Source organism: Callorhinus ursinus, unplaced genomic scaffold, assembly GCF_003265705.2.
Source record: "Callorhinus ursinus isolate GAN/ISIS: 27379988/994484 unplaced genomic scaffold, GSC_fseal_2.0 scaffold9, whole genome shotgun sequence".
Lineage (NCBI taxonomy): Eukaryota > Metazoa > Chordata > Mammalia > Carnivora > Otariidae > Callorhinus > Callorhinus ursinus.
This window is the reverse complement of record NW_027397071.1, coordinates 9,222,854-9,235,753: the sequence shown is the minus strand read 5'-3', so window position 1 is coordinate 9,235,753 and position 12,900 is coordinate 9,222,854. Positions and strand designations below refer to the sequence as shown.

At 52.6% G+C, this 12,900-nt stretch overlaps 1 protein-coding gene across 2 annotated transcripts in view; it reads left to right on the top strand.

Moving 5' to 3' along the window:
* SLC6A17 (solute carrier family 6 member 17) overlaps window positions 1-12,900 on the top strand; it is a 48,567-nt gene that overhangs the window by 6,289 nt on the left and 29,378 nt on the right. The window contains exons 2-3 of one of the 2 annotated variants that reach the window (XM_073896183.1): window positions 7,355-7,468; window positions 10,389-10,761. In XM_073896183.1, coding sequence (XP_073752284.1) covers window positions 10,476-10,761 — 286 coding nt within the window. In that variant the 5' untranslated portion in view covers window positions 7,355-7,468; window positions 10,389-10,475. The remainder of the gene's footprint in view (window positions 1-7,354; window positions 7,469-10,388; window positions 10,762-12,900) is intronic. The other variant, XM_025872624.2, reaches the window with a different exon arrangement.

Here is a 12,900-nt window from a genome sequence, read left to right as displayed (position 1 = left end):
TTTGCTCCTGGGGCGCCTGGGTGGCTCAGTCCTTTAGGTGGCCGCCTCTTGATTTCAGTTCAGGTCATGATCTCAGGGTCCTGGGATTAAGCCCCATCTCGGGGGGGACGGGGGGGGTCTGCTTGTGGATTCTCTCTGCCCCTCCCCCAACTTGTGCACTCCCTCTCCCTCCCTCTCAAATAAATAAATAAATCTTTAAAAAAAATACTTTCTCTCTTCACTGTGATCTCACTGTCCCGTGACCTGTTCCCAGTAGGAGCACCTTTCTGCCCACCCATCCACAAAGCTGCACTGAGGGCTGGTGACGAAAGAGTCACAAACCCTTCTCATTCCCAGAAAAGAGACATCATGTTGGGACTGTAATTAAGGGTTTCTGATCACTATTCTTTCAAGTGCTCTTCAGCAGTCTGGTGGGTAACTCAGGTAATTGGACCCCCTTGGTTCCCTCTGTTTCTCCCTGAAACAAGATAAAATACTGGCTTTAAGAAAATCCAGGTCAGAGAATTTGGACAGATACTGTGCGGACCCATCTGTTACCACCATGAGACTCCCATGAATGAGGAAAGAAGGTAGTGAGGTTTTCACCCGTTGCTCCGGACTTTGTATTTTCACATCTCATTTTAAAAAATTGTGTCTTTTTCCAGTTGGGATAGTCTCATGGGTCTTTACCTGTCTGGGACCTGGTATGCTCTTCAGCATCCTGGGGCCCTTTGTTTCCTTCTCTCTTTAAAACCTAAACCTCACCCATCAACCTGGTTCAGGTCACCATCACCTCTCACGTACCCTCCCTGTTTCTTCACTTGTCCTTAAAAACAGTTGAGTCACATCACACACCTGCTCAAACACTTAAAACAGCTCCCTGTTAGCCTTGAAAGGAAACCCAGGCCTTTCCATGGCCTGCAAGTCTTGCCTGCTCTGGAGTCTAGCTATCCTCCTGTCAGCACTTCCCATTCTTCCCTTGCTTAGGATGCTCTAGGCCCAGACCCTTCTTTCTGGTCCTTGTAGTCAGCAAGCAGGCTGCCTCAGGGCCTTTGCACTTCCTATTCTCTCTGCCCTGAATGGTTTCTGAGGGTATTCACAAGGCTCATCCTCTCACTCTATCGGTCTTTATCAGAGTGTGTCCTCCTATTCCCCCTATATATTGCAGCATCCCTGTCTCACTCCAACCCCTCACATTCACTATTACATATTTATGTGCTATCTTTATCTATACTATAGGTATGTGTCTATATACACAGTATTAATTATATATTTGTCGGATTTTTATGTGTCACTTTACAAGAGAATATAAATCTCACAGGGGAGGGACACTGTTTTCTCTGTTCTCTGCTGCGCTCGAACAGGGCTCAGCACATAGTTAGTGTTTAGGAAATATTGGATGAAGGAAGTAGAGGAAGTGGGAAGTCAGTTGGAGCGCCAGTACCTGCACCCCCCAGCAGCCTCCCCACCTCGGGGACCCACGTGCTTGTCACACTCCGGTGCCAGGGCATTGCAGGACAGTGGGCAGCTGTGCCTCTAGACTTGGTCAAGCCCATCTCCCCCATGTGCTCACCTGAAGGGGTGGCTGGTGCCCGCATTAGCTCATTTTATCCTCGTGATGACTCTGAGAGATTGGGGCCGTCTGTTCCATCTTTTCAGATCCAGGAGTGGAGACCACGAGAAGGTTGTGTAGTTTCCTGAAGACTCACAGCTAGTAAGTAGCAGCAGGACCCCAACCAGGCTTCCCTGACTCCAAGCCCATCTTTCTGTGCTTGTGTTATGATTTAGAGTCAGACCCCAGAGCCAGACTGTGCTGGTGTGGATCCAGGGGCCTCCACGTTTTGACTTGTATCTATGAACTAGTTACCTTATCTCATCAATTACAAGTTGCATTTTGCTGTACGTTGTCACATCTTCAGTTCAGGACACGAGGTACAATCAGTGGTCTCTCAAAATGGCTGTTGGTCAGGTGGTGTGGTGATCTGGTTGGGTGAAAACCTTCCACTGACCCTCTCTGGTAAGTTCAAGAAAGTGCCAGCATCAAAGGGTTTTAAGTTCAATGAAATTAGGTAACTAATCCCTTTAAACCTCTACTTCTTCATCTATAGAATGGGAATAATTGTGGAACCAGCCTCATCCAGTGATGGGCAGGGTTTAAGCTGTGGCTTAACAGCGGCTGCCGCAGAGCCAGCCCTCAAGAAGTCTCCCCTGTGGGTTGTGGTTTTGGTTTATTACTACCCACCCCCCGAAGTTCCCTTAGCACCTAAATTCTGGCACAAGGTTAATGCATCCGTGGGGCGGCCATGGGGCTGCCGTTGCTTACACACCCACCGGCATGCCTTTCCCCCTCACATGAAATGGTAAAACTGAACCAAAAGATTTTGTTTGCACTAGCCCCACCCACGGCTTCCAGTGCCAGTTCCTCCCCCTCTGGACCATCTGCCCCTTTTCCTGCTTCCCTTCCTCCTTGACGAAGAAAACAAAATACCAACTGCAGAGAACATGCTCGGCAAATGCAACAGGAAGGTGAGACAGGCCTCGGAAGGTTCTCCTGGCTCCTTTGCCTGAGTTGTTGTTCGGAATGGTCCCACCAGCCTTGTGGGATGCTCTGTGCCAAGACCGTGCCTGTCTAGGGTTTATTTCTCTGAGGTGAAGACGGACCCTGTCTACAAAGTGGAGAAAGTGAGGCACAGAGTGGATCCTTTATAAGAGGCAAAACATCAGTGAGTGCTGGCCAGACTTCTTAGTTTACCTTTGCTTTAAACTACCACTGCGGGGGAGCGCCTGGATGGCTCAGTCGGCTGGGCGTCCAGCTCTTGGTTTCAGCTCAGGTCGTAACCTCAGGATTGTGGGATTGAGCCCCATCGTTGGTCTCCCTGTGGGTCTCCCTGCTTAGCGGGGATTCTGCTTGTCCTTCTGACTCTGCCCCTCCCCCCGGTGCATTCTTTTTCTCTCTTATAAAAAATAAACTGCTACTTCGGGCACCTTTGGGGCATCAAGTCTTCCTGGGATCAGAATATTGCATCAGAAAATAGGAAAATTTGGGAGCTGGGAAATTGTATCAGACTCTGGAAAACTGGGGGGCTTCAAAATGCATCCATTCATGAATTCACTCATTCACTTCCTTCATATCATACCATATCATATTTATTTATTTTTTAAGATTTTATTTATTTATTTGAGAGAGAATGATAGAGAGCATGAGAGGGAAGAGGGTCAGAGGGAGAAGCAGACTCCCCGCTGAGCAAGGAGGCCGATGTGGGACTCGATCCCGGGACTCCAGGATCATGACCTGAGCCGAAGGCAGTCGCCTAACCACCTGAGCCACCCAGGCGTCCTCATATCATATTTATTGAGCACATATAATAGTAATATAGGAGGATTTGGTCTTGCAGAACCAAAGATGGTATTCTTTGAGATATAGGAGGGAGACCAAAACACAAACCCAGCAAATCTCTGAAATGGAGTCAGAAATTACCGTTCTGTTTATTTGACTTCTCGATAAACTTGTCTTTTTCTTTCTCTTTCTATCCGTGTGGTAACCAGATGTAGTCGGTAGGTAAGCACTGTTTCCTATTTTACAGATGATTACAGAACAGAAAACTGCCTTCCAAGTCCTGGGGTCCTCCCCACATGGGCTGCAGGCCTGCCCCCGATTAGTCACCTGGGCTGGGGCAGGCCGACACCTAGTAGGTTTAAATGTAGCTCGGTCAGTTGTGTTAGCTTTTCATCCTTGCCTCTGTTTCAAAGGTGAAGGCAGTGGTTAGCATTTCAACAGGGAAGCTGGTTGCTTTTGGAGGAGGGGAAGGCAGCAGCCCTGGAACATCTGTAGGGACCCTGTTCCATCCTGTGTGTGGCAGGCACAGGCTGGGCTGGGGGCAGGGGCAGGTGGACACAAAGCTGGGCACACCTTGGTTCCTGCCTTCGGGGAGCTCCCTGTTTGGAAGAGGAATCAAGGATGCACACAGGTAGCTATACTAGAAAGCCAAATGGTAAAAGCGTGGAAGAGTGTTACAAGCTGCGTGCCAAGAAGGGGAAAGTAAGGAGCATTAGTGCTCATTTAGAGCATCACAGAACCTGTCACAGAGGCGAGGCAGTGGACCTTGAGCGGCACTTTCAGAGACTGGAAGCTTCAGTAGGCAGAGGCTGGGGAGGGCTTTATGCAGAGGGGCCGGGGGGTGGGGGGAGGAAGTGACAGCCGAGGCTGGGGGATGGAGGGGCCCCAGTGGAGGGGCCGCAAATGCCTCTGGCCAGGGCCATGGGCTCTCTCCACGAGGCAGTGGCAGTGGGGTGACATGGTATTTCAGGAAGCTGCCTCTGAAGGCCTAGAGGAAAGTGAGCCTGCTGCAGGCGTCTGACTAAGGAAGGGTCTGAACTAGAGCGCGGGAAGCGGGGGGCATTGAGGATGGGGTCAGATATGCTGACGGGGCTCTGTGCCCTTGGGATCGAGGGTGAGGGAGGGAGAGGTCAAGAATGGAGCTGGACGAGAACACCCGAGGAGACCCATCAAGACCGGCCAGGGCCGGTCAGGAGCAGTTTGCCCCAGGTGACTGCCAGAAGTTTCGATAAAACAATTAAAAATAATTTGTAGGACAATTTGTGTCTCTGATAACAGTCCGACCCGTTTTGGGCTCAGCTGAAGCCCAGAGGCTCTGAGGTAATTAGGAGAGCAGTTTGGGCCACAGGGCCTTGTCACATGAAAATCAGGAAGCTGTTGAGTTGTCTGAGAGAGAGGGACCCCGACCTGGCTTCCTTCCCACCACCCATTAGCCTTAAGTTGGACCCTGGCTTTATGGCCGAGGCGGCTGGGTGTTCTCCCACCGTCCTCCACTCCGGGGGGCTCTTCCCGGCTCTCCACTGTAGAGGTTCGCATTTAAGAATGTGCACTACTGTCCCCAGAGCCACGAGACCCAAGGGTGGCAGAGCAAGGTGCGCCCCGCGGGGCTCAGGGAAGCGGGGCCTTGGGGGGGGGGGTCTGTCGTCACCTTGGCTGCCTGCTCTCCCGAAGATGGTGGCCCCACCACACAGACCCCCTGGGAGTCTGGCTTGGAAAATAAGGGATTCCCTTGCATTCGTCCCCTGAGTTACCTGGCCTAACCCTCCCGAACAAGAGAGACGCTAACCCCAAGAGGTGGGTGTTCAGGGGGCTGACTAGATGCAGAATTCCAGAAGGCCCCCAGCTCTGGCTGCTGGGAGCGGAGGGGCTGGGCCTGGCCCCTGTTGCAGGTCGTCCCCTGAAGTGATGGCTGAGTGCTGTGCTTGAAAAGTTGTTGTGGAGCTGTCAGCCTTCTGGCCCGGGATATTTTTACCCGTCTGCCTCCTCATCACATTATTATTTTTTTTTTTTAAGAAGATTCACGGTTTACTCCCTCCGTGCTGCTTCTTTCACATGTTCTTCTGAGCTGGAAGCTTAGCCTCTGTTGCTAAGTGACGGATCTGGCCCCGCGGGCTTTCTGGGCTCCCGAGCCCCCCTGCATTGTGCTTTAAGTAATTGAGGTATTCCTCTCAGAGCGCACCTTGGAACCCCATCATCCGACGTACTGCTGGCGAAAGCAGCTTTCGGCCCGCCCCTGCTCCTCCAGGGGCATGATTCGAGTTTGGCTGGGCTGGCCGTCAGAGCGTCCCCACAACACCCCAGCGAGCCCTCCGCCTTACCAACAGAGGTGGTAAGACAGGCGGCAGGACCTGCGGTGTCAAGTGCCTGGGGCAGGTCACGCCTTGCTCACACCCACGTGCAGGAGGGACACCCCCTGGATACAGACAGCTGAAGCGGGCCTCAGAGATCATGCAGACCAACCAGTTTTACACACAGGGAAACCGAGGCCTAGAGAGGTCAGGGCAACGGGGCCAGCTTGCAATTGTTGGTTGGTGGTTGGTCGGCACCAGCACCTAGCTGGCCTTCTGATACCTGGATAATGGCTGACTCCATGGCCTGTAAAGTCAGGGGTAAAGAGGAATCTGCCCCTCTGGGTCCTTCTCTGATCTCGCTTGTCCCAGGCCATGCTTCGGGGTTGTTGCCTGGGTACGTGTTGGATTCCCATGTCCTGGTCTGAAAGCTGATCTTTCACCAGTCCAGTGACTCCCAGGGAGCTGGGGGGTGCAGGAAGGGAGGGTCGTTCCAAGTCACTGGTGCCCCGTCCTCTTTAAAACATGGAGGGAGCACGGGAGTGAGGAGACGTGGGTGCTCACAGCCTCGTGACGTGAGCCAGGTGCTGTCCTGCCCTGGGACGCGGCTGCCGCTCACTGCCCGGGCTGGCCGTGAATCCAATGGGGTGTTAAGAAGAGGCGACATTTGTGAGCACTTGCTGGGCGCCGGCCCTGTTCTGAGACCCACCCGACTGATGTTCCCCACAACACCGCAAGGTGGGCACGGTTATCCTCCTTTGACCGCTGAGGAGACAGAGCTCAGGCCAGGCAGCTGGCAAGCACGGAGCTGGGATTTGAACCCGTGCAGTCGGGCTCCTGGGCAGGGTCACCACCCCAGACCATGCCAGCAGACTGAGTAAAAACTGTTTGTAAGTGGTTTCAAACCATCACAAATATGAGCTGTTGTTCAACTACTAATATTGCTAGACTTTAAGGTGAGGCCATGTGTCTATTAGTAATAACACTGCTGATCTTTAGACCCAAGACCCTGCCCTGCGCAGCCGTTACCTGCTTCCCTGTGGCACCAGGTGAGGAGGGCAGGCTGGGCTCTGTAGGGTGTCGCCCCAGCAGCCTCCGGTGGGGGGGGGGCGCCAGTCCTTGCTGACAAAACTCGGACATTCCTGAGACGGTGTGGGTGGAAAATGCTTTTCTCCACCCTCTACCCCACTTCTCCGCAAACTCACTCTGGCCTCTCCTGAGGAGCAATAGCGTTTCTGTGACCAACTAGAAATAGGGGAGCTTCCATATTTTTAAATGAATAAAGGCAAATAATGCAAGGCTTTCCAGCAGCAGGGTCCTTCCTGGTGCCAGGCCCAGCGCTGGGCACTTTGGATGCGTCCACTCACCGAGTCCCCATGGCAGCCTCCCTCGGAGCGGGGAGCTGTCATCATGTAGACCCTTTTTACCCCCGAGAAGACTGCCACCTGCATCATTAAAGTGAAGTGGCTGCCCACCTCTCTCAGTGCACCAAAGTCCCCGTAGTCGGCTGCGGTGGTGGAGGGCAGGGGCTTTGAAGACCGGCAGGGGTTGAGTGCTCCCATCTTGTCTGTTCGCTCACTCACTTGACACACATTTCCTGAGTGCCTCTGCTCAGACGTCCCCTCCTCAGGGATGCCTTTCCAGACCATAAAATGGCGGCCTTCCAGCTTGCAACACTGCTTCCCAGCATGTTATTTCTCTTTGTATCATGTATCCCCACGGGCCATTGTACGTTTCTTTCTTTCTTTAGTATCCGGCCCTTCCACAAGAAATATAAACTCCACAAGAGGACACACTTTGCTTATTTTGTTTGCTGCTGCATCCCTGACACCTAGAACAGAGCCTGGCACAGAGAAGGCACTCAGTAAGTGGATGTCACTCAGTGAATGAATGAATGAATGAATGAATGCAGTGGGAGCTCTCAAACCCAGGCCCTCACCACCACCGCTTTCTTCCTGTTCCCCACCCCCCATGCTGAGTCTGACCCGGTGGCTTTGGGCAATTCACTTCCTCTCTGGACCTCAATTTTCTCATACCGAAAATGAGAATATTGCTAGGGCCCCTCAACCTTTACTATTCTGAGTGTCAGGCTCTGTTGTCATCGAGCGTGTTTCTGGGCACAGAAGGTTCCAGTCGTGATTGCTTCCCAGCCCAGGGGCTTCACTTGCAAATTTGCACCAGCACTTTTCCCCTTGCAAACCTGATGGCCCAGGAGGACCCGGCCCCCCTCCTGTGATGCAGATGCTCTCACATATCTTGGGAAGAAGGAAGAAGCTCCTATTGAGCTGACATCTAGGGTTTCCATGATGCTGCTGTGGGTGTCCTTCCCTTTACCAGAATGTGTTGATTTTGTCCTTGAGTCCTCCTAGTTTAAAGGAGGCTTGTCCCCCCTCTGCAGCCCTTTCTCTGTTGGTGACCAGAGCTGCCACTCTCTCGGCTATTTATGAGGAAGCTTGTCCTCCAGTTGGTCAGCATCAGGATAAATTCTGCAGACTTATGGGAATCCCCTCTGGTTTTCTCCAGTTGTGGGATGACAGGCAGTAAATCATGCTTAATGCACTGCAGATTTGTCCTGATCAAATTCCACTGCAGCCACAGTACCTGGAGTTAGGCTCTGAGCTGGTACCCTGGTGATTGCTGTCTCCAGAGGGACCCCATCCCTTCTCCCCAGTTCTAGTTTTTAATAAAAACTCTTGTCTAAGCTATAGGGGAGATGGGGTAGCCAGCCAGCCAGACATTGCATGGACCTTAGGTTTTCTCCATTTGAGTGCCTGGCGACAGGGACCTGCTGACTGGAGAAAGCAAGGGGCTCATCCTGCAGCCCCAGCAAGAACACAGGCCTCCCTATTGCATAACACCTAGGGGCACCATTTCCTTATGTAGCATGGGCAATTCGGCAGCCAGGGGAGGCTGAGGGATGAAGGGTCCTTGGACACACACTGCCTCCAGGACACAGTGGAACGTTCCGCTGACCCGATGTGGAGTGAAGTCCCAACAGAGAGCTGCGTTTCTTATGAGGAATTCTGAGGTCTTTTAGGCAGACTGGTTCTGTCTCAGTCACTCCAAAGCCCAAGACCTTGACTGTTCCTGGGGTGGACGGGGGTAGTCACTGAAGACTCACTGTCTCCCTTGGATGAGGAAGGCAGGGAGGTGTCACCTGCTGCTGTGGTCCACGGCCTGGCCCAGAGAGGGCTGGCGAACCACACAGACCAACATGAACTGTCCCCATCTGTTGGGTCTCCCAGCGTCACTACATGTGTAACAGGATCTGGCTGGGCAGGTCCCCTTGAAGTCTGGGTCTTTACCTGAGTCGGCCAGGAGGTGTGGGGTAAGCTTCCACTGCGAGGTGCCATTGCCCGTGCTGTTCCGATGGCGCCGATGAGGAGAACAGACGGGAGCACAGCTTCCAGAGGCGGCTCCTTCCCTTAGTAAAGCAATTACAGAGCTGGGTAATTTACATACCTCGAAAGATGCAGGGCAACGGCAGGCTGGGGTGTATGTGTGTTTAATTTTAAATCCTCCAACCTCCCCTTAACGAGGAGGTGCTTTGAAACATAGCAGCATGTTGCTATCCTTCAAAGGACTCATTCCCTTGGTGCCTTATTTCTTTAAGGGAAGGCATGAAAGATGGATGAGGAATGGCAGGAGCCGGGGTGGGTTTTGCCTCCCCCGCCTGCACTGTGCAGACATTATCTGCTGTAAAACTGTCACCGGAGGATGGAGAACTGGCTCTTGGCTGCAGTGGCCCTCAGATAATGTCACTGCTGAGCAAATGCCCAGCATTTGTTGGCACTCAGCAAACACCTCTGGGGCGGTGGTGTCAGAATCCTTAGCAAAACCTGGTCAGTGCTCCTGCTGGAGAAATGAAAGGGACGCAGGGGCTGGTGCGCAAGGTCCCCACAGTGAGAGCACTAGCCTTTTTTTTTTTTTGCAAGCATAAATGTCCCTTTGAATTACCTGAGGGTTCTGTAAAAATACAGAGACTGATTCAGTAGGTCTGGGAGTGGGCCTGGGATTCTGCATTTCTAACAAGTTCCCTGTGATGCTCCTGGCCCATGAACTGTAGTTTGAATAGAAAGACCCTAGAGAAGGCAGACACCAGCTTCCCTGGGTCCCAACAGGTGGCTTAGCTACATAGAGCTCAGGAGGGCTAGGGCTTGGCCACCAGCCTGCACCGCCTGGGAGGAGAGGACTGTGGGGGCCTCTGAAGGGTCTTGAACACTCTAGGACATGCAGTTATGAGAGGGGGCAGTATCGTCATGGACGGCCCTTTATTTGGGTTTGGTGACTTGTTTGGCTTCTTCTACCCCAATAGGTTTACCTTTCTTCCTTCCTTATTTCCTTCCTTCCTTCCTTCCTTCCTTCCTTCCTTCCTTCCTTCTTTCTTTCTTTCAAGATTTTATTTATTTATTTGTCAGAGAGAGAGAGAGAGCACAAGCAGGGGGAGCGGCAGGCAGAGGGAGAAGCAGACTTCCCACTGAGCAAGGAGCCCAGGACCATGAGCCGAAGGCAGACTCTTATCTGATGAGCCACGCAGGCGTCCCTAGGTTTACCTTTTGGTGATGCTCAGAGAGGGCCTGTGGGAAAACTGAGTCTGCAGACTTTGAGCTCCTCGGTGGGCACCCTCTGATGGGGAGGAAGGCAAGCTCCATATTCCAGGCCACTCACTGCCCGGCCTCTGAGTATGTGCCCTGGAGCGACGGGGGATCTGGGTCCACGTGGGCTCCCCACCTCTCTTGGTGTGGTCAGCTAATCCTCTCCTGCTCACCTGGTCGCTTTCACAGGTCCCCGGATGAGAAGGAGCTGACGGCAGCCGAGTGTCACCTTCTCTGAGTGCTGGGGAGCAGGGCTTCGTGGCCCAGGCGGCAGCAATGCCGAAGAACAGCAAGGTGACCCAGCGCGAACACAGCAGCGAGCATGTCACGGAGTCGGTGGCCGACCTGCTGGCCCTCGAGGAGCCGGTGGACTACAAGCAGAGCATCCTGAACATGGCGGGTGAGACAGGCGGCAAGCAGAAGGCCGCAGACGAGGAGCTGGGTGCGGAGGACCGGCCGGCCTGGAATAGCAAGCTGCAGTACATCCTGGCCCAGATTGGGTTCTCTGTGGGCCTGGGCAACATCTGGAGGTTCCCTTACCTGTGCCAGAAAAACGGAGGCGGTAAGAGGCGGCCCTGCCTGCCCCGACGGCGCCCTGCAGTTGGGCCGGGCCCAGGGGTGAAAAAGAACACCCTTTGCTGATGCAGAATTGGGGCTCTTGGCGGGTGGAGCTCGGGATTCTAGAGGAAGGCTCCTCAGAAATAGCCAGTGGTTAACAGAGGCTGTCAGGCATGGTGATAATAAGGACCCGGGCTCTGGCCCAGGATGCCCTGCATGGAGACCCCAGTGCAGCCAGTCAGTTCTGTGACCCCATGAAAGTTGCTTGATCTCTCTGCACCTCTCTGTTCTTCATCTGTAAAATGGGAATAATAGTAGATCCTGCCTCATGGCAGAGTGGGGAAGATTAAATGAACTTTACATGTAGAATGCTTAACACCGTATCTGATGCATAGTAAAGAGCAACGGTTGACCATTCTAATTAAATGCTTGCCAGGTGCCAGGCACTGTTTAACACTTACTGGATATTAGCCTGAAATGTATGAAACTGCTGATGTTTGAGTGTCTTGGAACAACCAAAACACCAATTTTATACACTTCAACCATTGATTCCCCCTATACCCTATGTGAGGAAGGAGTTATTATCCTCATGGTAGAGACTGCAAAACCGAGGCCCAGAGAGGTTAGATGACTTGCTCAAGGTCACACAACTAGTGATAAAATAAGGATTCTAACCTGGACAGCTTGGCCCTGGCGTCCGAGTACACCTGCTGCTGCCTCCCAGATAGGAGGGGGCCTCACACTACCCCTTGCGTTTTAATCCACCTAGAGGATCTTACCCCTGGTATCAAACCCAGGTAGCAGCCCCTCTGAGGCAGGCTGGAATGTTCCAAAGGTAATTTGTTTTGAAACCAGGGGAAAGCTAACAGAAAATAAAAAGAAAAACCTAGCAGGCTGAAGACAGTGACATTTACAAGCTGGGACATCTGGGAAAGTGACTTGAGCCAGCAGAGAGCCCTTGTGCCTCAGTCCCCGTGGCCTGGGACTGCCACACCCCAGCCTGATGGTTGGCCACAGCTTTGTAGACATTTTAACCTTACTCCTTCTGTCTCTGCTCCACGGGACTCTGGCCACGGAGCCTCTCCCATAGATGCAGCCCCATTCAGGGACGCTCCCTCTTCCCCAGAACACACCCTCTCTGACCCAGAGGCCAAGTCTGGCTGGAGGCTTCCCCTCCGTTCCAATTTCTGTTGAAGGGCAGGAAGTGAGATGGCCCCTCGAGCCGGTATAACTGAGGCCAGAGGCTTTTATCTTTCCACTAGACCATGGTCTATTTACCATATGCTCCCCATGCTTTGCAAGGTCTTCCCCGCCCCCCGCATCAATCAATGAATCAATCAATCAATCAATAACTGCCAGTTAGAGCTTTTGGTCTGGGTGGCATGGCTAGACTCAGGTCACTGAGTCGATACAAGACCAGCCCAAAGAAGGATACAACTCTATGTGTGTGGTTTTCTTATGTGCTGAGAGATGCTGACAAGAGGCATCCACAGTGACGTCAGAAGACACGTCGCCTCTGGGGACTCCAGCTGGTAACCTCTAACCTTGTGCTTTGTGGCTTAGATGATCAGCTCTGCCTGGGTGCTGGGTGCTGAATCAGAGTCCCTCTCCCCACCACACACACTCCCGGGGCAGTGGGCTTGCCAAAGCTCTCCTCCTCATGGTACCGCCAGCCCATCGCCCTGGTGCCAGCCACCGTCGACAACCCCCAGAAGAAAAGCGTTGTTAGCGCTCAGAATTTTGAGCTCTCCACTCCTTGTTGCTGCTCCCATTCTTCCATCCTCTCTGATTCCTAGAATCCCTTTTTATCTCTGCCTTTAACTCTCCTGTACTCTACGAGTATTACGGTAAGTTATCCCAAATGATTTTTGGAAGGAGGCTTATGATCCTATTTCAGATACAGGAAGGAGAAAACTGTTGGGTGGAGAGAGGCAGCTCTGTGGTTTTGAGCCGTGGGGGAGCTGGTCAAACTTGGCTTAAATCTGGGTGGGCTTTCTGGAACTCTGCTTAGCTCGCACCACTCGATGCTGACGGTTCCTTTGATCTGCGTTCTTTTAGTTTGCTTGTTTTTTTTTCTGTTGATTTTTATGAAAAAGGCAAATGTTCATCAAGTGCTGACTAGGGCGAAGTAACTCATGTAAAT